Consider the following 26912-nt stretch of genomic DNA (forward strand, 5'->3'; position numbering starts at 1 on the left):
TACACAAGGGACCTCCCTCCTGTATGTTTATTTTAATGTTGTTTAACCTTTAACCCGGCAAGTCGGTTAAGAACAAATTGTTATTTACAATGACGGCCTACCACGGCCAAACCATCCTCTAACCCGGGAGATGCTGGGCCAATTGTGCGCAACCCTATGGGACTCCCGTTCATTGCCGAACCAGGGTCTGTAGTGACGCCTCTAACACTGTGATGCAGTGCCTTAGACCGATGCGCCACTCGGGAGTGTAGGCCATGTTATAGTGGGTCTGTTTGCTCTTTGGACAAACAAAACATTTGATCACGTTACCAGCTAACGTTATCTTCAACTGAACCACATTTTGTTGTACGTATTTTACATGGTCAAATATGCATTGGGATTGTCGAAAAATAGGCTATGAAGTTGAGGGGGAAAAAAGGCTGTGCTAAAATATCCAGTGGTCTTCTAATAAAAACGTAATCAGTATCAAATCATTGATTAAAGGTGCAATCAGTAAGATTTGTAATGTTGTCCAATGGTCATTTCAATTAATGATATGATACAATTTGAGAGTCAATAGATTTTTCAAGCTCTGTAATAAATAAGTCAGGCCAGAGCATGTAGCTTAATGTTGTTTTTATTAGTTACTACTGAGTAAGCTAAACACACAAACTGTAGATTAAGAGTTTGATGCATGGTGGTAATTGCAAAAATATGATTTATTCAAATAGATTGAGACACATTATCCATTGTGTGTATAGACAGAACATGGATACAAACGGAAGAATTGGCACTTATTAATGTTTTGGGGAAAATTCACGCTTTCATTTCTTTGATAAATGGACCAACAAATGAATGAAAGAAATTTGCATAGAACTCAAACAAGGAAAGATTCAGCATTCTGGTTAGTAGAGATATGCAACACATGAGTTGGACAGCACTTTATAGGGCATCAAAGACACCAAACAGATGAGTAAAACATTATTTTTTTTAAAAGGCATGTAAACCAAGGGAATGTTCACTCGGACGTCTTTAGTCAGACACACAGTGATGTGTACACACACACACGTCATCCATATCATATCCTTAAAATGGTCAGTTACTACATCTGGATAAACAACCAGAAATCCTACATCTGTAGGGGATGTTTTCAGACTGGACATTCTCCTCCTTTTCCTATTCTCTTCCTCCTCTCACTGGCCCGGGCTCTGAGATAGAGCTCCCAGAAGGCCGTTGGCCGTGCTGAAGAGGTTGATGGGAGAAGAGCCGTCTGTGATCAGGGTGGACTTCAAACCCAGAGACTGGAGCAGCTTGACCTGGGGGAGGGTAGGGAAGGACAGAAAGTCGAGAGAGATGATACATTTAATATGATAATTGTTCCTTTCCGTTATAACTGATTGAATAAGATCCCGTGTTCCAGTTCCAATATCTTATACATCCTGATAACGTCTTGTCACGCTAATATAGCTAATTTATTTAAATTGAGATTGGGTGGGAGAAAGACAGACCTGCTCTGTGAAACGTTACAGTAAAGTAAAACATTACAGAACGATTCTGACCTGAGCAAGAGCTTAAGGATTCTCCAGGTGCCATTTTTATTCAGACAAAATGGATTGTGTAGCACCAATATGACGGTGTTACGGTATGTCAGGAGTTATATACCTGTAGCTCGGGGCCGGCTCTGGCCATCTCCTGCAGGGTGTTGGCGCCGATGCTGTCCACCAGCTGTTTAAAGCGTTTGCTCTCTATCTCAGCCAGCTTCTGCCGTTTCTCCACTTCCAAACGATCCATCTCTGACTTATAGTTTAGCTCTTGCTCCCTCGCCTTGGACATACGGTTCAGCTCGCCCTCCTGCACACACAATTACAGGTCAGCTACACATAGTATGTGAACCTTTCAGCATTACACAATGTAGAACACATTCACACACACACACACACACACACACACACACACACACACCACACACACACACACGGTTAGAGCGTTGGACTAGTAACCGAAAGGTTGCAAGTTCAAATCCCTGAGCTGACAAGGTACAAATCTGTCGTTCTGCCCCTGAACAGGCAGTTAACCCACTGTTCCTAGGCCGTCATTGAAAATAAGAAGTAGTTCTTAACTGACTTGCCTAGTTAAATAAAGGTAAAAAATAAACACAGGTCAGCAATTACAGGTGAACTACTGGTTGTTTCAGAATTACACAATGTAGAACACATAGCAAGAGGATACGTACAGCCTCAATCCTCTGGGCCTCAGCCTTCAGTTTAGCCTCATTGACTGCTGCCTCTCCCTGGATACGGGCTGCCTCTGCTCTGGCCTGGGCCTCTGCCTTGGCTGCCCCTGTACTCTCCACCGCTGCACTGCAACACACAACGACACACTGTTAGCTGGTTAAGGTTGGGAAAATTGATCCTAGAGCTGTACCTTGGGGAAACTTCTTCACCCCAGCGCCACATATCTAATCTCCGCATTCACACAACTCACAATAGCATTATGTTAGGATCTCTGATCTAAAAATCTTACCTCGGTACAACTTCACAGTCACACTACTAAGAACAGCATGATGCTAACGCTAGCCATGCTAATTCTAGTCTCTTGCCATAACATTTTACCCATCAGCGATGCTAACATGTGTTAGCGTTATGCTAATGCGATCCCACTGCCATTATGTTTACCCATAAGCGATGCTAACATTCGTTAGTGTTAGCGGCACAGCATTAATGGTCACCTGAGGGCCTCCAGCTCCAACAGCTCTTTCCTGGTCCTCTCTGCCTCCGCCTGGTCTGTGATCCTCTGCCTCTCCAGACGACCACGTGCCTCCTGCTCGAGACGCTCTGCCTCATGGCTGCAGGGAGGGAAGGGGAAAGAGAAGTTAACGCTTAACCCAACAGGCAAAAACAACCCAATCTGAAGATGAATAGTGTGTGTCTGTCTGGTGGCAGGTAGCCTAGCAATTGAGTGGGTTGGCCAGTAATCAAAAGGTCACTAGTTCAAATCCCTTAGCCGAACTAGGTGAAAAATCTGTCAATGTGCCCTTAAGCAAGGCACTTAACCCTAATTGCTCCTGTAAGTGTGTGTGTGTGCACATGCATGTTTGTCAATGACATATGGACAAAGCCATCGATCACGTGACACCATTCATTCCTATGTGAAGGCGCATTGAAGCCAAATGAAGTCTTAAGATGGCGTCTCATGGAGACATAACATGTGCAACTCCAAGAAGTGAGTTGCAGGCTAGCTCAGTGGTGCCAACTCCGGTAAAATAACTAAAGTTGAAGGCAGACAGGTGTACTGCAGGCTGCCATTAGCAAAGAAATTATTCTTATAACTTCTGTAATGAGATTTTAAAATAAAATCGCTTCAAGTAAATATATCTAGTGTATTAGAAATCATGATTGTCTTCAAATTTTGTATACAAAGATAGACATTTTTCCATTCACTATAATGGGGGGATCCTGTTTTATGCTAACAATCCCTGCAGTACCACAGTCGGCCTTGAACTTCGATGGCTTCAGAGGGGGAAATCTTCCCCCCCCCCCCGTGTATGCGCGCGCGTCTTGTGTCTTACCGTGCGGCAGCCTCCTGGGAGTTGGTGGTGATCTCGATGGCCAGCTGGACACTCTTCTGCAGGGAGTCTCTGGTCCTCTGGTCCACCGGCTCCACTGACTGGATGTCAACACTGCTGATGACCAGACTGTTCTGGTGGAAGCGCAGGCTTGGACGCACTGCCAGCTTGTCGTCAAAGCCAAACACAGAGGAGCAGATGATCCGGTTGGAGTTCTGTAGAGTGGAGGGGGTTAAAGAAGAGGTTAAAGCATGGGGTGTTATTGTTGTCTTTGGATCAATTGGCTTACGTTTTCCATAGGCCTACCTAAACTACAATAGCTAAGGGCTGGAGGCCATGTAGAATTAAAAAGTGTGTTGAAAAGGCAGAACAGTGCAGATTTAGATGACTGAGGTGTGGAAGGACCTTGTGAAAGTCGTCAAACTGCACGGAGGCGACGGCTCCTCTGACGCGGGAGGCGATGGCTTTACAGGCATCCCCCACAAAGTCTGGCACCGAGAACAGAGCCGCAGCCTGGGACGGGTCCGCAGGAGACTTCAGGTCAAAGTGCCTGAGAGAGAGAGAGAGAGAGAGCGAGAGATATGAAATACATCAGCTGGCCTACAGACTAGACTAGGGAGACAGAGAGACAGACCAAATCGCAGAGGATTCTCAAGCACACACACACGCCCCTCCCTCCCTCCTTCCCTCCCCCCACCAACAAACCCTACCAGTTGTAGCTGAGCTGCAGCTGCAGGCGTGCGTGGTCGGCCGTCTCTATGGTGATGATGTCAGTGAAGAAGTCCGGCCCCAGCAGCAGACACACGGCCTTGATGACATTGGTCCTCTTGGGCTTGTCCCCCGACAGGGAAAGCACTGTGAACTGCTCATCAGGCCCCAATATTACCATCTCTGGCCCAAACACCACCCTGAGAGAGGGGAGGGAGGGAGGGAGGAGAGAGGGCAAGAAAGGAGAAGGGATGGGAAGAGAGAGGGAGGGAGGGCGAAAGGGAAAAGTTAACACTAGGGGCCCAATGTTGCTCTGGTTAAAAGTAGTGCACTATATAAGGAATAGGGTGCCATTTGGAAAGCAGACTAGTTTTATGGGTTGTTTCTGGACAGGTCCAGTGTCATTGTCCCTCCACGTCTGTCTGCCTTTCAGCCATGTTTACCTGGCCTTCTTCTCCCTGTAGTCATAGACCTGCACAGCAGCGTTGTGGGGAACCCTGTAGGACACCACCTTGGTCTTGTCCCGGTCCTTCATCTCCACTTCCTTTCTGCGGTCAGAGCGGTCAGCCAGGGGGTCCTTTGTGGAGGTCAGGAGGGTCTCAACATTCTGAGGCAGATTCTTCACCCACAGCTCCTCGTCCTGCGTCAGCATGTAAGTGTGGCCAATCACAGCACGGACCTAGAGCCAGGCAGCCAATGGGGGAGAGGGATGGTGAGAGGTGGGTGGGGATTTAAGGTTGTTAAATAAACAGGCGAATGGATTCCCTGGATCATTTGAATCAGGTGTTTTAGTGTATGTCCCAAATGGCCCCCCTACAGTATGTGGTGCACTACTTTTGACCAGAGTCCTGTGGGCCCTGGTAAATCGTGCAATGGAGCTGGTGCAATCACACTTTTTTTTACCAGAAAAGTATCCATGTCATTTTCAATGATTATTAATGTTTTTTAGCTAGCCTATATTAAAATACAGGTCTGTTTTATATAATAATTAAAGCTGCAATATGTAGCTTTTTGGGCGACCTGGCAAAAGTGGGAGTTATAGATAGATCGGTCATTCTCATTGAAAGCAAGTCTAAGAAGCGGTAGATCGGTCATTCTCATTGAAAGCAAGTCTAAGAAGCGGTAGATCTGTTCTGTGTGCTATTTCTACGCTTCCTGTTAAGTTTCATTTTTGCATCTTTGACTTTCGGTTTTGTGAAACAGCTTCTAAAAGAGAAAAATAAAATATTTTTGGTAACGGAAAAGATATTTCAGTGGTTTAGATGGTACAATAATGCTTGTTTTGCCAAACAAAAATTAGGAGACCTATTAGAATTTTAGCAACCAGGAAACAGTGGAGCGATTTCTACATATTGCACCTTTAACAGATTGCATTTTGCACACGCTCCACGTCACCTCAAGATTAATGTTTTGGTTCAGTGCCGTTAGAAAGCAATAGTTGCACCACTGGTGTTTACAATTAAAAAAGGCACCTGCAAAATAAAATGATGTATCCATTTCGTTGTGCCGTTACAAATGTATCATTGTTTCATGTCCGATGCACTCTGTTGTTACATATCAATTGAGAGGTGTCCACCAGTTCATGTTGCCTGTAAGAACCACGGTGAGCACAGGCATGTCTGATTAGGCGTCGCTGGCTTTCTCATCCAATGGGTTTTGAGAAGGAGAGAGGACGCAAGGCGTATGCAATTGAGATTCTCCCACTGACTCAAAGTAACCTTCCACCAGCCGAAAAAAGACTGCACCTTTGCAGAAAACTGCATGTCCGGTGGCTCGCAATGAGCAGTTTGCAAGAAGATACTGAGAAATAATCAGTAAGCCTAATATTACATGATTAAATCTGAAATAATTTATCCAAGCTGTTTAGAGGCATTTAACACCATTCTGCATTTGCACCATATATTTTCCCAACATTAAAATCAGTTAAAATGTTTCATTCAGTTACAAAAGTAACAGTCCTGACTGAGCCCCATATGCGAGCGGACAGCAGCCGCGTCGCAGTTATGTGGCCAAGCTGTCTGTACGGGCAAAATGGAAAAAGCACAGGATATTTGTAGCTCGATGAAACAGTTCTGCTTTGCTTTGTAAGTAATAATCATCCAAATAAACAATTTCTACCCTCATTGCATCAAATACACTACATGACCAAAAGTCTGGACACCTGCTAGTTGAACATTTCATTGCAAAATCATGGGCATTAATATGGAGTTGGTCCCCCTTTTGCTGCTATAACAGCCTCCACTCTTCTGGGAAGGCTTTCCACTAGATGTTGAAACATTGCTGCGGGGACTTGCTTCCATTCAGCCACGAGCATTATTGAGGTCAGGCAATTAGGCCTGGCTCGCAGTCGTCGTTCCTATTTATCCCAAAGGTGTTCGGTGGATTTGAGGTCAGTCAAGTTCTTCCACACCAATCTCGACAAACCATTTAAGTACGGACCTCGCTTTGTGCACGGGGCATTGTCATGCTGAAACAGGAAAGGGCCTTCCCCAAACTGTTGCCACAAAGTTGGAAGCCCAGAATCATCTAGAATGAGATTGTATGCGGTGGCATTGTTCTATTTTATTCTGTTAAATTACTATAAAATAGGTGCATCTTGACTGTGATAAGGGCTCGGGAAATAAGAGCATCTTGTCTGCTAAATTAACAAAAAAGGCTATGCCATTGAACAGCCACAGGCTTCTACAAGCAAGCGCAACTGCTGAGGCTAATGCCTTTTGAAGATTGTGTTCCATAATATAACCAGTTGATATATTACGGTTTCAATAAATTCATCTTAAAATGGCCGTTTTTAAAATTGTAATTGACTGAATACTGTATATGGGGCAATTTAGCCGTTAGGATTGGTTATCTGTAATGTTAAGATAAATTAGCCATTGTTGCGCACTGTTGGCATATAGATATATGCACACTTTCTTTTCTTCTGGCCTTGTTTAAAAATAAATTCAAATAATTTGAGTACTCGAGATCAATATAATTTCTTGTGGCAGAACCTAATAAATAGTTGTATTCTGTTCATATGGATTCCCCTTTTGAAGAACAGTGTGGAATTGCAGGAAATGGTTTAAAACAAAAATATATGTTTTTAAAGTGTTTGACGGTCAGGTGCACAAGCACTATAGAGAATCAGCCAGGTCACACCAGATCCACTGCAGTATTAGACATTTGTCCAGGGGCCTCATTTATAATCATTGCTTAAAAATATGTCACAAAATTTCTGCGTGTGCCATTTCTGAAAAAAAAAATATATATATTTTTAATTTGTTAATTGGCGCACATACAAAAATGTTGTACTTGGCGTACACCATACTATAAATATGCATGTTTCTCGTTATAAAACTCTGTGTGCGTGAACAAGCATTAAAACTCAGCCTGGAAAACGCCCTCCGTTTAACCTTTGATGTTGAAAATAACGCCCGTTATTTACAGTATAAATTGGAATTAAGCCATGGCAGTTTCTAAAAGAGCAATGGCAACTAGGATCACATTTCTGTAGCGGTGTGGGCAAAATGCTTTGCAGACTTTTTCAAATTAAACATGCATGCGGCCTATGGCGAGTGCCTGTCTGTGCATTCAGCAAGATTGATTGTATATTCGAAACAATTTAAAAGTACGCTAAACGCAAAAGACTTGATGACCAATAAATGATTATGTTTCTAGGTCCTGCCATGGAATAGGCTCTGAGATTAATAGGAAACGATGCCGTGGTCATATCGCACAGCAATAGCCTATCCATAGGCCTACTGTCAAATATTTTACATAAGTTACCGGTATATTTACTGTGTTGGAAGAAAGTTAATATTTTGCAGTAATTTATATACAGTTAAAGTGGGAAATGTACATACACCTTAGCCAAATACATTTAAACTTAGTTTCACAATTCCTGACATTTAATCCTAGTAAAAATTCCCTGTTTTAGCTCAGTTAGGATCCCCACTTTATTTTAAGAATGTGAAATGTCAGAATAATAGTAGAGGGAATTATTTATTTCATATTTTATTTCTTTCATCACATTCCCAGTGGGTCAGAAGCTTATATACACTCAATTAGTATTTGGTAACATTCCCTATTAAATTGTTTAACTTGGGTCAATCATTTTGGGAAGGTATCCACAAGCTTCCTACAATAAGTTGGGTGAATTTTGGCCCATTCCTCCTGACAGAGCTGATGTAACGGAGTGAAGTTTGTAGGCCTCCTTGCTCGCACACGCTTTTTCAGTTCTGCCCACATATTTTCTATAGGATTGAGGTCAGGGCTTTGTGAAGTGCATCAGTCCCTCCTGCAGCAAAGCACCCCCACAACATGATGCTGCTACCCCCATGCTTCACGGTTGGGATGGTGTTCTTTGGCTCACAAGCCTCTCCCTTTTTCCTCCAAACATAACGATGGTCCTTAAGGCCAAACAGTTCCATTTTTGTTTCATCAGACCAGAAGACATTTCTCCAAAAAGTATCTTGTATCTTGGTCCCCATGTGCAGTTGCAAACCGTAGTCTGGCTTTTTTAATGTTGGTTTTGGAGCAGTTGCTTCTTCCTTGCTGAGCGGCCTTTCAGATTATGTCGATATAGGACTCGTTTTACTGTGGCTATAGATACTTTTCTACCGGTTTCCTCCAGCATCTTCACAAGGTCCTTTGCTGTTGTTCTGGGATTGATTTGCACTTTTCACACCAAAGTACGTTAATCTCTAGGAGACAGAACGCATCTTCTTCCTGAGCGGTATGACGGCTGTGTGGTCCCCTGTTGTTTATACTTGCGTACTATTGTTTGTACTGATGAACATGGTACCTTCAAGCATTTGTAAATTGCTCCCAAGGATGAACCAGACTTGGAGGTCTTACATTTTTTCTGAGGTCTTGGCTGATTTCGTTTGATTTTCCCATGATGCCAAGCAAAGAGTCACTGAGTTTGAAGGTAGGCCTTGAAATACATCCACAGGTACACCTGCAAATGACTCAAATTATGTCAATTAGCCCATCAGAAGCTTCTAAAGCCATGACATAATTTTCTGGAATTTTCCAAGCTGTTTAAAGGCACAGTCAACTTAGTGTATGTAAACTTCTGACCCACTGGAATTGTGATACAGTGAATTATAAGTGAAATAATCTGTCTGTAAACAATTGTTGGAAAAATGACTTGTGTCATGCACAAAGTAGATGTCCTAACCGACTTGCCAAAACTACAGTTTGTTAACAAGAAATTTGTGGAGTGGTTGAAAAACAAGTTTTAATGACTCCAACCTGAGTGTACAGTGGGGGAAAAAAGTATTTGATCCCCTGCTGATTTTGTACGTTTGCCCACTGATAAAGAAAGGATCAGTCTATAATTTTAATGGTAGGTTTATGTGAACAGTGAGAGATAGAATAACAACAAAAATATCCAGAAAAACGCATGTCAAAAATGATATAAATTGATTTGCATTTTAATGAGGGAAATAAGTATTTGACCCCCTCTCAATCAGAAAGATTTCTGGTTTCCAGGTGTCTTTTATACAGGTAACGAGCTGAGATTAGGAGCACACTATTAAAGGGAGTGATCCTAACCGCAACGTGTTACCTGTATAAAAGACACCTGTCCACAGAAGCAATCAATCAATCAGATTCCAAACTCTCCACCATGGCCAAGACCAAAGAACTCTCCAAGGATGTTAGGGACAAGATTGTAGACCTACACAAGGCTGGAATGGGCTACAAGACCATCGCCAAGCAGCTTGGTGAGAAGGTGACAACATTTGGTGCGATTATTCGCAAATGGAAGAAACACAAAAGAACTGTCAATCTCCCTCGGTCTGGGGCTCCATGCAAGATCTCACCTCGTGGAGTTGCAATGATCATGAGAACGGTGAGGAATCAGCCCAGAACTACACGGGAGGATCTTGTCAATGATCTCAAGGCAGCTGGGGCCATAATCACCAAGAAAACAATTGGTAACACACTACGCCGTGAAGGACTGAAATCCTGCAGCGCCCACAAGGTCCCCCTGCTCAAGAATACATATACATGCCCGTCTGAAGTTTGCCAATGAACATCTGAATGATTCAGAGGACAACTGGTGAGTGTTGTGGTCAGATGAGACCAAAATGGAGCTCTTGGCATCAACTCAACTCGCCGTGTTTGGAGGAGGAGAAATGCTGCCTATGACCCCAAGAACACCATCTCCACCGTCAAACATGGAGGTGGAAACATTATGCTTTGGGGGTGTTTTTCTGCTAAGGGGACAGGACAACTTCACCGCATCAAAGGGACGAGTTGCCAAACGTCAGCCTCGAAACCTTAATGAGTTGAAAAATATCTGCAAAGAGGAGTGGGACAAAATCCCTCCTGAGATGTTTGCAAACCTGGTGGCCAACTACAAGAAACGTCTGACCTCTGTGATTGCCAACAAGGGTTTTGCCACCAAGTACTAAGTCATGTTTCGCAAAGGTCAAATACTTATTTCCCTCATTAAAATGCAAATCATTTTATAACATTTTTGACATGCGTTTTTCTGGATTTTTTGTTGTTATTCTGTCTCTCACAGTTCAAATAAACCTACCATTAAAATTATAGACTGATCATTTCTTTGTAAGTGGGCAAACATACTAAATCAGCAGGGGATCAAATACTTTTTTCCCCCACTGTATGTAAACGTCCCACTTAAACTGTAGGTTGGCATTTGAGTTGTACTGGAAGCAGCTCTGCAGAATGGTCACTAGCTGGCAAAGCCAGTCATAAAATATGATTTTAAACCCAACTCTAACCTTAACCACACTGCTAACCCCAATACCTTAAATGAAAGACCAAAAAGTACATTTTTGTTTTAATGAATTTGAACAATAGTCCATTTTGACTATGCAGCTGACCCATCTAGCGTAAACTACTCAGTTCTGTTTCCAGGGCCAGACTCATTACAAAATGTCAACCTGCGTAATTTACGCTGTATCTGGCAAAGGACGGTGTCAAAATTGTTGTGGACCTGTCAGCAGAACGTTTGAATTCAACAATGTTTTGCATCGACTTTTCCCCCCAACCTAAACATGGACTGCCCGCGAATTCTGAAACAGTGTCTACGCCTGGCTACTAAAACAAAAATGCAATTACAGAAGCATACAGTAGGCCTACTTCAATGTAAAAGATAAACGGTTTACCTGTATATTATAAACCGTGGTGCCTATGGGATTGCAAAACTTGATATACATATAGGCTATATCTAATTTACTAGGTCCAATTAAGTGAGAGATGCGCATGGTAATTTGTTGTATGGCTAAGTCGGGAATATGAACTCAGCACGGCCAGAAAAGATGAGTAATTTATTCTGCAATGGTTATGAAGATAAAATAAAATGATTTCTAGTTTTTAATTATTTTAGATTTACTAACGGCAAATGGCTGAATTCTTGTTTGTGCTTTCCTGCTTTTAATTTTCATCATATTCCACATTTGCACAAAATAGCCTACACACTTGCAATACAATATTGCAACCACTAGCAGATGTGCATACGCATGGTCTAACGTTTGCGGGGAGGTGAGCACAGTCTCACATCAAGATTTTTGAAATATAAAATGCCAACTTTTGCGTGAAAATTGGAGCACGCACATGTCGTGGTGTATTTTCTACTTACACACAGTTTATAAATGAGGCCCCTGGTCCCCAAGACATGGAGGGATACTGTCCACTAGGGGCAATGTGAGCAACGGCTCTGAAGATGGTCGGTTTAATCCCAGTGCTAGGCACATCTCAAACCTTAACCATTACCTTAACCAGTCGGAATTAATGTGAAGAAAAAAAAACGTACTGTCATGTTCAGTTTAACCCTATCCCAAACCTTATCAGGCAAAATTATTGCCTAAACTTAACGGTCAAGTTGCCATTTGGGACGTGGCCCCTGTCTTCAAACATTCCGCTGGGTAAAAACTCACCTTTCCTGTTTTGACGTCTCGGACATAGATCCCTTCATTCTCGTCCAATGGGATGGCCTGTCGCCGTAGCATCACCTCCACGGCAACCGGGGGGACGTACACAATTGGTCCGCGTAGCATCCAGCGATCACCGGGGCGACGTTGGACTCCACCCCTCCGGGAGAGCTTGGCCCTCTCCTCCTCCCCCTCATCCTCCTCTTCCTCCTGCTAGCAGAGAGGAGAGGAGAGAGAGAGAGAAGGGACAGAGAGATAAGGAGAGGGAGGGAAAGTGAGAGAGAGAAGGGACAGAGAGATAAGGAGAGGGAGGGAAAGTGAGAGAGAGAAAGAGTGAGACAGTGTGAAAGGACCGAATGTACATTGAATGGATTGTGTACCAGCCAAACCAGACAGTCCTGTTTAGGATCGTCGTTGTATTTGACTAAGGTCCATTTGTTTCCCCTCCCATCTGCATTTAAATTATTCCACCCTTACCTCACCTCCTGTGTATCATTGAAGGCCTCTACGGCCCTCAGCACCAGGCCCTCCTCCTCAGAGAGAATATAGACGTCCTGGATGCCCTCCTCTAAGTGCTCCCCGGGCTGCAGGAAGAACGAACGCTCACCCTGGGAGGAGGAGGAGAGAGAGCAGTGTTAAATTAAAGCTCATTGGGGAAGTGACTAAAAGCTACAAAGGCAAATTAATGAACAAACAGAAGTCACTGAACTTCCTCACCAGTGTGTAAAACGCCAACGAGTGACTAAACAAACAATTGACCAAACAAAGGAGTGAAAGACAGAGCTCTCTTTCAGACTCACCTTGACCACCCTCTTCTGACCCAGCTGTGGTTTACCGTCTGGTCCCACCGGGTCCAGGATCACACAGTACTGACGTCTGCTCAGCGTGGTCACATTGACCCCTCCCACCACTTCCTCGGCAACAGACGGGATGTGTGCCTCCCGCTCCGCCATGGTAACGAGCCACTCTTCCCCAGTGCGCCGGTCCCGCCCCCCGGCGTCACGGAATGGCCGTATTGCTCGCACATGCAGTGCTTTCTGAGAGTGAAAAAAAAACATGAATTCATTTAGGCAGGTCCTAAGAAACATCATAAGACTAATAAAATGTATTTTCAAAAGAATAGAAGAGCATATTGAGTTTAAATTAGGCCTTTGTTACAGGTCAGTGCATTTTTTATCCACATTTCAGCCCTTTCCTAACCTCACTCACCCTCGTTAGGGAGAAGGCATAGGATCTTATCTTCATCATGATACCGATAGAAAATAATACCAATCCTATTTTCAAAAGCATGCGAGTGTCATTCATATTTCACAACCTCCGCGGGTTTTTGGAGTTGGCTATACGCAAGCAAAATAATAGGCCTACTCTTGATTTAGGCTACATTATTGCATGCTCAGTGGCGACCCGTCATTCAGGGCTGCCCCACCCGTTTTGAGCCCCACATTTTGGCATTAATGCAAGATATATAGGAGAGAGAAGGAAGGTGGGAGAGAGTAAAGGAGGGAGGGAGTAAAGGAGGGAGGGGAGGGAAAGATAAAGGGAGAGAGAAGCGAGGGCGTAAGTGATAGGTAAAGTGTAAGAGAGAAGGAGGGAGGTGGGGAGTTCTGGATAAAGTGAGGGCGAGAGAGGAGAGAGGTGTTACCTTGTCGGTGAGGATGAAAGCGTTGATGATGTCGAGGACCTCCTCATGAGCCCCTGGTAGATACGCCCCCACCTTTCTCACCTGCCACTCCTCACCTGGACACACGCATACAGGGAATCACTCAGCTAGGTAGGTGCGTGCGCACGTCTGTGTATGATAGCGATACAACATCTGCTACTTGTGTACATACATTAAATGTACAATAAAAAAATAAAATACAGTACAAGTGTCTCACCAGTGACCCTGCGGACTCCGCTCCTGTCCACTCCCTCCTTGCGCGCTCGGAGGCGAATGGCCTGGTTCTCTCTGATCACCGTGGCCTTGATGGTTTCCAGCACCGCCACCTCCTTCCTGGGGATGTACGTCCCTATGGGGGGGAAGAGGTTAGGGGTCAGGGGTTAAAAAAAAAGCATTATTAGGCAACCAGTGTCACGACTTCCACCAAAGTCGGTTCCTCTCCTTGTTCGGGCGGCGTTCGGCAGTCGACGTCACCGGTCTTCTAGCCATCGCCGATCCACCTTTAATTTTCCATTTGTTTTGTCTTGTTCTCCCACACACCTGGTTTACATTCCCTCATTACTTGTCGTGTATATAACCCTCTGTTCTCCCCCATGTCTGTGTGTGGAATTGTTTGTTGTTAAATGATTGTGCACTTCTGACTGGTTCGCGACGGGTTCTTTGTACCCATATTTTGTTGTTCTGGATGCCGTTGGTCTTGCATATTAAACTGCTCCAGTTATTTCCCAGTTCTGCTCTCCTGCGTCTGACTTCCCTGCAACCAGTCACACCCCTCTTACAGAATTCCACACCTGAATATGGAGTGAGCAGGAGCAAGTGCCCCTGGTATAGGGTGTCGAGGAGCGCATCCGGGAGCACGCGGCGATGCTCTACCATCTCTGCGCCGCAATGGACCGCTGGGAGAGACAGGGAGTTCCTCTAGTGCCTCCACCAGCACAACCGGGGTCTCCACTACTCACCCCCCTGCACCCGGTCCCAGTGGGATTCGTCTCGCCCTTCCCCGGGAGTACTGTGGGACAGCTGCATGTTGCCAGGGTTTCCTGTTGCAGCTGGATCTTTACCTGGCAACCGTCAACCCGGCTCCTTCGGGCCGTGAGAGGGTGTCCACCCTGGTCTCGTGTCTCTCGGGGAAAACCCTGGAGTGGGCCAACCCCGTGTGGGGAGAAGGCGATGCGGCGCTGGACCATTTAGAGGATTTCACTCGCCACTTCCGGGCAGTCTTCGAAACATGTCTCCGATTCCCTGCGTCAGGGGTTCATTTGGTCCTCTACTTCACCCGCCTCCTTGAGTTTCTTTTTTGTGAAGAAAAAGGAGGGAGGTCTGCGCCCGTGTATTGACTTCGAGGCCTAAACCAGATCACTGTGAGATACAGTTACCCGCTACCTCTCATAGCCACAGCGATTGAGTCAATGCACGGGGCGCACTTCTTCACCAAACTAGATCTCAGGAGCGCTTACAACCTGGTGCGTATCCGGGATGGAGACGAGTGGAAGACGACGTTCAGTACTACTCAGGGCATTATGAGAACCTCGTCATGCCGTACGGGTTGATGAATGCTCCATCAGTCTTCCAAGCCTTTGTAGACAAGATTTTCAGGGACCTGCACGGGCAGGGTGTAGTGGTGTATATTGATGACATTCTGATTTACTCCGCTACACGCGCCGAGCATGTGTCCCTGGTGTGCAGGGCGCTTGGTCGACTGTTGGAGCATGACCTGTACGTCAAGGTTGAGAAATGCCTGTTCTTCCAGCAGTCCGTCTCCTTCCTAGGGTACCGCATTTCCACCTCAGGGGTGGAGATGAAGAGTGACCGCATTTCAGCCGTGTGTAATTGGCCGACTCCCACCACGGTAAAGGAGGTGCAGCGGTTTCTAGGGTTTGCCAATTACTACCAGAGGTTTAGCCGGGGTTTTGGTCAGGTAGCGGCTCCCATTACCGCACTGCTGAAGGGGGGCACGGTACGTTTGCAGTGGTCGGCTGAGGCGGACAGGGCTTTTGGTCACCTGAGGGCTCCGTTTACCTCGGCTCCCGTGCTGGCCCATCCGGATCCCTCTTTGGCGTTCATAGTGGAGGTGGACGTGTCTGAGGCTGGGATAGGAGCCGTGCTCTCTCAGCGCCCCGGTACGCCACCGAAGCTCCGCCCCTGTGCCTTCTTCGAGGAAGCTCAGCCCGGCGGAGTGAAACTATGACGTGGGGGACCGGGAGCTGTTGGTTGTCGTCAAGGCGTGGAGACATTGGCTTGAGGGAGCTAAACACTCTTTTCTCATCCGGACTGACCACCGCAATCTGGAGTACATCCGGGCAGCGAGGAGACTGAACCCTCGCCAGGCAAGGTGGGCCATGTTTTTCAACCGTTTTCTTTTCATCCTTTCTTACAGACCAGGTTCCCAGAACGTGAAGGCAGATGCACTGTCCCGGCTCTATGACACAGAGGAGCGACCCATGGATCCCATCCCCATACTCCCGGCCTCCTGCCTGTGAGGGAGGGAGCTGGACGCGGACATTGAGCAGGCATTAGGTGCAGAGCCCGCTCCCCTCCAGTGTCCCGCTGGGCATCTGTACGTTCCGTCTGCCGTCCGTGACCGGCTGATCTATTGGGCCCACACGTCACCCTCCTCTGGTCATCCAGGCATCGGTCGGACGGTGCGCTATCTGAGTGGGAAGTACTGGTGGCCCACTTTGGCTAAGGACGTGAGGGTTTATGTTTCCTCCTGCTCAGTATGCGCCCAGTGTAAGGCTCCTCGGCACCTGCCCAGAGGTAAGCTACACCCCTTGCCCGTTCCACAACGGCCTTGGTTGCACCTGTCGGTCGATTTCCTTACCGATCTTCCGCCCTCACAGGGTAACAAAATGATCCTGGTCGTTGTGGACAGTTTTTCCAAGTCCTGCCGTCTCCTCCCTCTGCCCGGACTCCCTACGGCCCTACAGACTGCGGAGGCCTTGTTTACACACGTCTTCCGGCACTACAGGGTGCCTGAGGATATAGTGTCTGATCGGGGTCCCTAGTTCACTTCGAGGGTCTGGAGGGCGTTCATGGAACGTCTGGGGGTCTCGATCAGCCTTACCTCGGGTTTTCACCCGAGAGTAACAGGCAGGTGGAGAGAGTTAACCAGGATGTGGGTAGGTTTCTGCGGTCTTATTGCCAGGACTGGCCGGGGGAGTGGGCAGCGTTCGTGCCCTGGGCAGAGATGGCCCAGAACTCGCGTGGCCACTCCTCCACTAACCTTTCTCCCTTCCAGTGCGTACTGGGGTATCAGCCGGTTCTGGCTCCTCGGCAATTAGAGTCAGACCGAGGCTCCTGCGGTGGACGACTGGTTTCGGCGCGCGGAGGAGACATGGGACGCCGCCCATGTTCACCTTCAGCGCGCCGTGCTGCGGCAGAAAGCCAGCGCAGACCGTCACCGCAGTGAGGCCCCGGTGTTCGCACCGGGTCTGGCTCTCGACCCGAAACCTGCCCCTCAGCCTGCCCTGCCGGAAGCTGGGTCCGCGGTTTGTGGGGCCGTTTAAAGTCCTGAGGAGACTGAACGAGGTGTGTTACAGGTTACAGCTCCCCCCCCAATTACCTTATTAACCTCTTCGCTATAGGGGGCAGTATTTTCACGGCCGGATAAAAAAACGTACCCAATATAAACAGGTTACTACTCTGGCTCAGAAACTAGAATATGCACATTATTAGTAGATTTGGATAGAAAACACTCTGGAGTTTCTAAAACTGTTTGAATGGTGTCTGTGAGTATAACAGAACTCATATGGCAGCCAAAAACCTGAGAAAATTCCAAGCAGGAAGTGGCCTGTCAGAATGTGTTCTTCTTTTGGTTCTCTATCTAAACTACAGTATCTGTGCTGTTACGTAGCACTTTCTAAGGCTTCCATTGTCTCTCTAAAGCCTTCAGAAAGTGGATTGAGGCGTCTCCTGTCTCTGGGCAGAGTTTTGTAGCTCAGTTTGTCAGTGGTCTGCCTGGTGACTAAGAGATTGGATATGCGCATTCACAAGACCACGCTGTTTTTTCTTTTCCTCTTTGAATGAATACACTATTGTCCGGTTGGAATATTAAATCGCTATTTTACGAGAAAAATACCATAAAAATGTATTTTAAACAGCGTTTGACAGGCTTCTAAGTACGGTAAAGGAACATTTAGATTTTTTTTGTCTCGAAGGTATTTGGAAATAACTATGGATTATTTGGAACAAAAACATTTCTTGTTGAAGTAGCAGTCCTGGGAGTGCATTCTGACGAATTTTTCTTATAGTAAATCTGAGTTTAGTGAGCCCTGAACTTGGCGGGTGTCAAAATAGCTAGCCGTGATGGCTGAGCTATGTACTCAGAATATTGCAAAATGTGCTTTCGCCGAAAAGCCATTTTAAAATCTGACATAGCGATTGCATAAAGGAGTTCTGTATCTATAATTCTTAAAATAATTATGTATTTTGTCAACGTTTATGATGAGTAATTTAGTAAATTCACAGGAAGTTTTAGGTGGGAATGCATGTTCTGAACATCACATGCTAATGTAAAAAGCTGTTTTTTGATATAAATATGAACTTGATTGAACAAAACATGCATGTAAACTGCTCCGGTTATTTCCCAGTTCTGCTCTCCTGCGTCTGACTTCCCTGCAACCAGTCACGCACCTCTTACAACCAGGCTGTGTTTGGAATCGGGTACTACATACTGTTTGGAATGTACTACGTGTCTACTACTTGTTATTTTTTTACTTGACTTTGATTATATTGTCGAGGGAGCTTGCAATAAAGTATTTCACTGAACCTTTTATACCTGCTGTAAACTGTGCAAGTGATGAATAAAATTGGATTTGACTTCAGCCAGTCAAATTAGAAACAAATTGAAAGAGCACTAGCTATCTCGTTAAAACGATGCTCTGATTTGGTTAAAAAAAAATGCATTTATCAATATGAATGCATGTAAGGACCCAAGGAAAGTTGTAATGGATGTGTTAGGAGTTGAACCCAGAGAACTCACCTGGCCCTTCAAACAGCCACTCATCTCCAGCAACCCTCTTCTCTCCTCCCACGTCCTCAAAGTCCAGCAAAGCCTGCAGGCGCAGAGCAGTGTCTGGGTAGACGATCTGCAGTGCTGTCACGTTCTGGGAGTGGGTGGGGATAGAGATACAAATAAATAAAAAATTGCTTTAACTCTCTAAACTTCTAATGCCTAGGCTTTAACTCTGCAGGCTAACACCGTTGTGGCATGCAGGAGAACAGGGCTAGCACCCAGGTCCCAGACAGTTATATTATCTACCCAAATCTAAATGTGATCATAATGGAGGGGTTTCAGTAAACCACACTTGTGTGCTGAGCAACCTCTGCTCGGACACCTGAAGACTTGCATTAGCATCCTGCACTGCTAACACCGAGGCTTTAGCGCTGACGTCTAACAGACAGACAGTACCTGCTGGATCTCCTCTCCGGGGTAGAGGGGGAAAGGGTCTTGGGTGAGCCGGATCTCCAGGTCAGCATGGCGAAGCTTGGCCTGTCCCGATTGGTCGAAGAGCACCTGTCTGTTGTCGTCGCGAGCGACGGGGTTGAGCACCACACAGTAGTGGCGAGGAGGGACCATGGTCATTCGCGTGGGGGAGAACAGCACTCTGGGAAGGAGGGGACAATACAGTCACCTAATGACTGACACACTAATCTACACCGATACTGTACATCAAATTGTATTTGTTACATGCACCCGAATACAACAGGTGTAGGTAGACCTTACAGTGAAATGCTTACTTACAGCCCTTAACCAACAATGTTTTAACCTCCCTGGGCAAGGTGGGACGTTTGCTATAACTTCAATTTCTCAAACATATTACTATTTTACACCATTTTAAAGACAAGACTCTTGTTAATCTAACCACATTGTCCGATTTCAAAAAGGCTTTACAGCGAAAGCAAAACATTAGATTATGTCAGGAGAGTACCCTGCCAAAAATAATCACACAGCCATTTTCAAAGCAAGCATATGTCACAAAAACTAAAACCACAGCTAAATGCAGCACTAACCTTTGATGATCTTCATCAGATGACACTCCTAGGACATTATGTTATACAATACATGCATGTTTCGTTCAATCAAGTTCATATTTATATCAAAAAACAGCTTTTTACATTAGCATGTGATGTTCAGAACTAGCATACCCACCGCAAACTTCCGGTGAATTTACTAAATTACTCACGATTAACGTTCACAAAATACATAACAATTATTTTAAGAATTATAGATACAGAACTCCTTTATGCAATCGCGGTGTCAGATTTTAAAATAGCTTTTCGGCGAAAGCACATTTTGCAATATTCTGAGTACATAGCCCGGCCATCACGGCTAGCTAATTTGACACCCACCAAGTTTGGCCCTCACCAAACTCAGATTTACTATAAGAAAAATTGGATTACCTTTGCTGTTCTTCGTCAGAATCCACTCCCAGGACTTCTACTTCAACAACAAATGTTGTTTTGGTTCCAAATAAACCTTAGTTATATTCAAATACCTCCGTTTTGTTCGTGCGTTCAGGTCAGTATCCGAAGGGTGACGCGCGAGCGCATTTCGTGACAAAATTCAGAATATTCCATTACCGTACTTCGAAGCATGTCAAACGCTGTTTAAAATAAATTTTTATGCTATTTTTCTCGTAAAATAGCGATAATATTCCAACCGGGCGACGTTGTATTCATTCAAAGGCTGAAAGAAAAAAATAGAGAATTCTCATGAATGCGCAGTGTCACTGTTCCCAGCCTGACCACTCACAAAATCTCCTGCTGTTTTTCGCCCAGAGACAGGAGAGACGTCATTCCACTTTCTAGCGCCTTCTGAGAGCCAATGGAAGCCTTAGAAAATGTCACGTTACAGCAGAGATGCTGTATTTTCGATAGAGATGCCACAGAAGGAGAACAAATTGTCAGACAAGGCACTTCCTGTATGGAATCTTCTCAGGTTTTGGCCTGCCATAGGAGTTCTGTTATACTCACAGACACCATTCAAACAGTTTTAGAAACTTTAGAGTGTTTTCTATACAAATCTACTAATTATATGCATATTCTCGTTTCTGGGCAAGAGTAGTAACCAGTTTAAAATCGGGTAAGTTTTTTATCCGGCCGTGCAAATACTGCCCCCTAGCCCCAACAGGTTTGTTAAGAAAAAAAAAATAGATTAGTAAAAAAATTACAAATAATTAAAGAGCAGCAGTAAAATAACAGTAGCGAGGCTATATACAGGGGGTACCGGTACAGAGTCAATGTGCGGGGGCACCGGTATTGAGGTAATATGTACATGTAGGTAGAGTTAAAGTGACTATGCATAGATAATAAACAGAGTAGCAGCAGCGGAAAAGGGGAGGATGCAAATAGTCTGGGAAGCCATTTGATTAGCTGTTCAGGAGTCTTATGGCTTGGGGGTAGAAGCTGTTTAGAAGCCTCTTGGACCTAGACTTGGCACTCCGGTACCGCTTCCCGTGTGGTAGCAGAGAGAACAGTTTATGACTAGGGTGGCTGGAGTCTGACAATTTTTAGGGCCTTCCTCTGACACCGCATGGTTTAGAGGTCCTGGATGGCAGGAAGCTTGGCCCCAGTGATGTACTGGGCGGTACGCACTATCCTCTGTAGTGCCTTGCGGTCGGAGGCCAAGCAGTTGCTATACCAGGTAGTGATGCAATCAGTCAGGATGCTCTTGATGGTGCAGCTGTAGAACTTAGGGATCTGAGGACCCATGCCAAATCTTTTCAGTCTCCTAAGGGGGAATAGGCTTTGTTGTGCCCTCTTCATGACTCTTGGTGTGTTTGGACCTTGACAGTTTGTTGGTGATGTGGACACCAAGGAATTTGAAGCTCTCAACCTGCTCCACTACAGCCCCATCGATGAGAATGGGGGTGTGCTCGGGCCTCCTTTTCCTGTAGTCCACAATCATCTCCTTTGTCTTGATCACATTGAGGGAGAGGTTGTTATCCTGGCACTACATGGCCAGGTCTCTGACCTCCTCCCTCTAGGCTGTCTATCGTTGTCGGTGATCAGGCTTACCACTGTTGTGTCATCGGCAAACTTAATGACGGTGATGGAGTCGTGCCTGGCCATGCAGTCATGAGTGAACAGGGAGTAAAGGAGAGGCCCCCGTGTTGAGGATCAGCGTGGCAGATGTGTTGTTACCTGCCCTTACCACCTGGGGGCGGCACATCGGGAAGTCCAGGATCCAGTTACAGAGGGAGGTGTTTAGTCCCAGGATCCTTAGCTTAGTGATGAGCTTTGAGGGTACTATGGTGTTGAACGCTGAGCTGTAGTCAATGAATAGCATTCTCACATAGGTCTTCCTTTTGCCCAAGTGTGAAAGGGCAGTGTGGAGTGCAATAAAGATTGCATCATCTGTGGACCTGTTGGGGCAGTATGCAAATTGGAGTGAGTCTTGGGTTTCTGGGATAATGGTGTTGATGTGAGCCATGACCTGCCTTTCAAAGCACTTCATGACTACAGACGCGAGTACTACGGGTTGGTAGTCATTTAGGCAGGTTACCTTAGTGTTCTTGGGCACAGGGACTATGGTGGTCTGCTTGAAACATGTGTGTATTACACACTCAGTCAGGGACAGGTTGAAAATGTCAGTGAAGACATTTGCCAGTTGGTCAACGCCTGTTCGGAGTACACGTCCTGGTAATCCGTCTGGCCCTGCGGCCTTGTGAATGTTGACCTGTTTAAAGGTCTTTCATCAGCTACAGAGAGCGTGATCACAGAGTCGTCCAGAACTAAGTGTAAATGTGTTTGTACAAGGCATATGTTGACTAACCTAAACCTGTAAAGAAACGCCTAAAAGGTGCCATTAAAAACGTGATATTTGGTAACGTTCGAAGTGTGCTGTCAAATAGTGTGTGATGCTGTAACCACAGAGAGAAACGGCTTGTTTGGCATCAGGAGGCTTAGAAGAAACTGAAAACAACCAATCGCACTAGTAATTAGGAAACTACATGCAGACCTTATCAGATAAACACACACAAACACACTCCTCACCTCTCATTGTCCTGTCTGATGTAGGTGAGTGGTCCTATCTCCACACGGGCAATATTGGTGTTTTGGTCAAGGACATGGATGTAGTGGTGGGGCGGAATACGGATGATTGACTCATCCACCAGCCCCATAAAGTCCATCCTGCCTCTGTTCCCGCCATTCTTGAATGTCATCTGGAACGGTCGGAGTGGAAAGAGTTAACAGGGGTCTATTCAGTGATGTGAAACGTACCAACATATAATGAATAGAGCTAACACAATTTCCTATTCTGACAGAGACAAGATATAGATTATAGAACAGATATGATTATCTGAAAAGTGCTGTAATGTTATATCCTCCAGAACAGGCCCCTGAAGTAGCCTGCCCTACTGCCTAAAGGCAACGCTGGCCATGTTCGAGAGCATCAAAACCATGATGTAGCATAGGTCAATTGTGACAGACTGACCTACAAATAATACTGAGTAGTTATTGATGATGCAAGGTGATTTGTAGATCAGTCCGTCTCGACCCGCCTTTAAAGTCAGCTGCAATGTCTAACTGACCTCTGACCACTGACCTCCTGACTCATTGTGTGGATCTCAATCTCATCCTCCTCCTCCATTGACTGTTGCCTTCTTACCGTAAGTGGAATGCACTGACTGCAAGTCCCTCTAGATGAGTCTGTTAAATGTCTCTCCCCTTGTTGCCTCTTTTCGTTCAGTGGTTCTGATCTGAAGGTGCTGACCAGGTAAAAGATGATCCCCCCCCCCCCCCATTAGGACATTATCTAGCTCTCCTCTCAAGCAGCTTCTCGCTCTGCCATTTTGTATTTTGAAACACGTGTAAGAAAATTTGCCAAAATTCTATTGGCTTCAAGCCTACTGCTGGACTAAAAAGATGTCCAAGATAGAAGTGTCTTTCAGTCCAGGACAAGGCTTACTGTTACCTGCGCTAAGTGGTGTAAAGTACTTAAGTAAAAATACAAGTTGTTTTTGGGGGGTTATCAGATTTGTGTGTGTGGGGGGGAGGGGGTATACATTTTTATAATACTTTTACTTCACTACCTTCCTAAAGAAAAGAATGTACTTCTTACACCATACATTTTCCACTGACACTTTTTGAATGCTTAACATGCCAGGAAAATTGTCCAATTCACACACTTATCAAGAGAACATCCCGAGTCAAATAGCCTAACGTTCATCTCTGCTGCTTAGAGGGAGGGAGGGTGACAGTAGCCTTAAGATATTTTTGGGAAACTGGGCACTGTATATCCCTTTTATTGCTGTGACCAGTCAACTCCAAGGAAGGATGACGCATTTTCATTTGGAAGAAAAGTTGTGTTCTAGGCGTTTTATTAGCAACTTTTGAAATGTCTTGAGAGCAGATTCCAAAAGTTCAGAATGTAAGCCTAATGCATTGGGCCAAGTTGAGGTGTAAATGTTATTTTTTAAATTGAAAGAGCAATCTGAAGAATCTGTTTCACAAACACGTTGAAGAAGTTGACTTATCCACTACTTGAGCATGACTTTATTCATTTAACTAGGCAAGTCAGTTAAGAACAAATTCTTATTTACAATGACGGCCAAACCCTAACCCCGCGACCCTATGGGACTCCCAATCACGGCCGGTTATGATACAGCCCAGGATCGAACCTCTAGCACTGACCGCTGCGCCACTCGGGAGAATGGCTACTAACTAATCTAGAGTAGCTATGAGAGTTTCTTACCTTTGTTGACTAACTGAGCAGATTCTTCACTTCTCCTAACTTGGCAAACGTCTGTAGTCAGATGGTCAATGCGCCTCTGTTTTTTTTTAACAGCTTTTATTACGCTTTTGTGTTTTGAGTGGGTTGGTGGGCGTGCCTGGCTATGCTATGCAGAAGAGTCATCACTAGTTACCACAAAGTCATAAACCCCGCCTATTTCTACCATTTCTCTTCTTTAAAATGTGATTTTAACCTAACCTAAACCACACTGCAACCTCATGCCCAACACGAACCTTAAATTAAGACCAAAAAGCACTTTTTTGTTTTCATGAATTTTTACGATATAGACCATTTTGACTTTGTGGCTGGGCTATCTAGTGGAAACCATGCGGAAGCAATCCCGGAAGAACGATTACGAGTAAAGTGATTTACTGGACGACTGCTGTTGTGTAGATATTCATAAACTCACTAGATACGCTTGATAGTACGAAACCCATTGTAGTATCTAGTTCCTTTGCTCTAGGAGCCTATTGACGCAGTACTGACAAATGTTTTTTTATAACAAATGCTGCGTTCAAGTGCCAGTCGGAACTATGAAACGTAGAAATGTCCGACTGGTGAACGCGGTACGTCTATTACTTCAAACAGTTAACAAGTCTGAAATATCCGAGTTTCCAAGTTCCGACTGGTACATGAACGCGGCATAACCCTGTGGTAGGCTACCATCGCTCGGTTTCTTTCACGTCATCAGTCGCTTCGAACACACCGATTGCGTCATTGCATCAACGCTGCATAACATTTTGCACAGCTAGGCAACTATACTTATGCAGGTATCTTTTGCAGACGGTCGCATGCGGTTGGACACATATGGGCCCTAGGGGACCTTTTCCCATTGTTATCATACTAAATGTATGTCGTATAACCTTAATTAGAGGTCCGGCTCACCTGATGTTAATGGGAGAGGGAAGGGGTTAAGGTGTGGTCTTTACTCCCAAATTTCACTTAAATATAACTTCCAAATGAAGAGAGACAAGGAGACATAAATAATCTGGGGGGAAAAAATACAATTTTATGTACAATGGTGGATGGTTCTTAAAATAACCTTGGTGTTAGGGGACTTTAAAAGAGACGTTTCACTCCACGGCATGCTGCCATGGGATTTCACCTGCTGGCGATGAGAAGTAGGTGGTCAGCTTCTCTCACCTGGAGTGCCAGTCTGGGGGCGTTGTTGGCACCTGCCCTGGTGACATCAGGTAGGTGACCATTGGCGTGCCCGTCTCCATCCGGAGCGGCTCCTGGAATGACCTCTGCAGGTAGTTGTGGAGAACTTCACGCAGGCATCGACATTTGAGGGGCTGAGACCAAGCACTCTCCACTGCACCTGTACATAGCGCATCTATAAATAGCCCAAACAGCTACCTCTTCCCCTACCGTATTAATTTAGCTCCTTTGCACCCCAGTATTTCTACTTTGCACAAATCTACCATTCCAGTGTTTTAATTGCTGTATTGTATTTACTTCGCCACCATGGCCTATTTATTGCCTTTATCTCCCTTATCTCACCTCATTTGCTCACATTGTATATAGACTTATTTTTCTACTGTTGTAGAAAAAGCCCATGGAGTTGGTGGAATAATCCTTTAATTCATTGCCACTTACTCAGCTGGGCCAGGGGCACTTTAATTAGGTCAGGTGGAAATGTCCGACAGATCTCCACTCCATAAAAGGAGGAAATCACCATCGACTGATCGCGCTGCTTTCTCTTCCTTCACTCTGTCAAATCCAGAAGTTCTGTGCGTCCATGAATCCACACTACTCAGAAAATATACCACTTTATGGTTAAAGGAATTCCTGCCTCAGTCTCATCCATTCCTCTGTCACCTGACCCGTGACCACCTGTTCACCCTCACTGTCAGTCATCCTACCAGTCCAGCTACCCACACAGATTCCACTAATCTTTCAATGGTCCTTCAAGCCGGATGATGACGGAACCAAAGACAGGTGGAAAGGAAATGAAGGGGGAGAATGAGGAATTGTCTCCACTGGAAGGAGGGAGAAAGGAAGAGAGAGCAGCGGAGGGAAAGGTCCTGGAACAACGAAAAGGTCCAGGAGCTAAGCCTAAAGTAACAAAGGCTTCATCCTCAACCACCAGTAGTACCAGGAGAACCAGGCAAGCACCTGGTTATCTTAAGGATTATGTGGTTGAGTTTCCCACATCCAAGGGCAAGCCCACCAGAGCTCAAATTGGTGATGGATCAGCTGTACGTTTCAGCCATCAACCATCCCCTCTGGACCAAGGACCAGAAACTGCTTTGGTACGGGAAAGTGGTCTACAGGAAGAACCTATGGAGGAGGTAACTCCCACCGCACAGGTCGACCAGCTTCCTGAGACCGGCTCCGCTCACCCCTTAACTGAAGGGAAATCGTCGAGGC

The 26912-nt window shown here is 45.4% G+C and overlaps 1 protein-coding gene across 2 annotated transcripts; it reads right to left on the reverse strand.

The window, feature by feature from the left end:
* Positions 1–600: 600 nt before the first annotated feature.
* On the reverse strand, positions 601–24977 carry mvp (major vault protein). Of its 2 annotated transcripts, none has more exons than XM_045714914.2 (17): positions 24501–24977; positions 22799–22968; positions 19212–19407; positions 18783–18906; positions 14019–14150; positions 13784–13878; positions 12942–13178; positions 12624–12749; positions 12148–12351; positions 4696–4931; positions 4255–4452; positions 3950–4094; positions 3548–3759; positions 2708–2824; positions 2213–2339; positions 1642–1830; positions 601–1295 (listed from the first exon to the last, which is right to left on the reverse strand). In XM_045714914.2, exons 2-17 carry the CDS (start codon positions 22966–22968, stop codon positions 1173–1175), a joined length of 2631 nt encoding a protein of 876 aa, XP_045570870.1. In that variant the 5' UTR covers positions 24501–24977; the 3' UTR covers positions 601–1172. The 2 variants fall into 2 exon arrangements, with proteins under 2 accessions (XP_045570870.1, XP_014047827.2); XM_014192352.3 differs by having other exon boundaries at positions 12148–12354; positions 24501–24976.
* Between the last annotated feature and the right edge of the window lie 1935 nt (positions 24978–26912).

This window comes from Salmo salar, chromosome 03 (genome assembly GCF_965601325.2).
Source record: "Salmo salar chromosome 03, fSalSal1, whole genome shotgun sequence".
NCBI classification, from domain to species: Eukaryota; Metazoa; Chordata; class Actinopteri; order Salmoniformes; family Salmonidae; genus Salmo; species Salmo salar.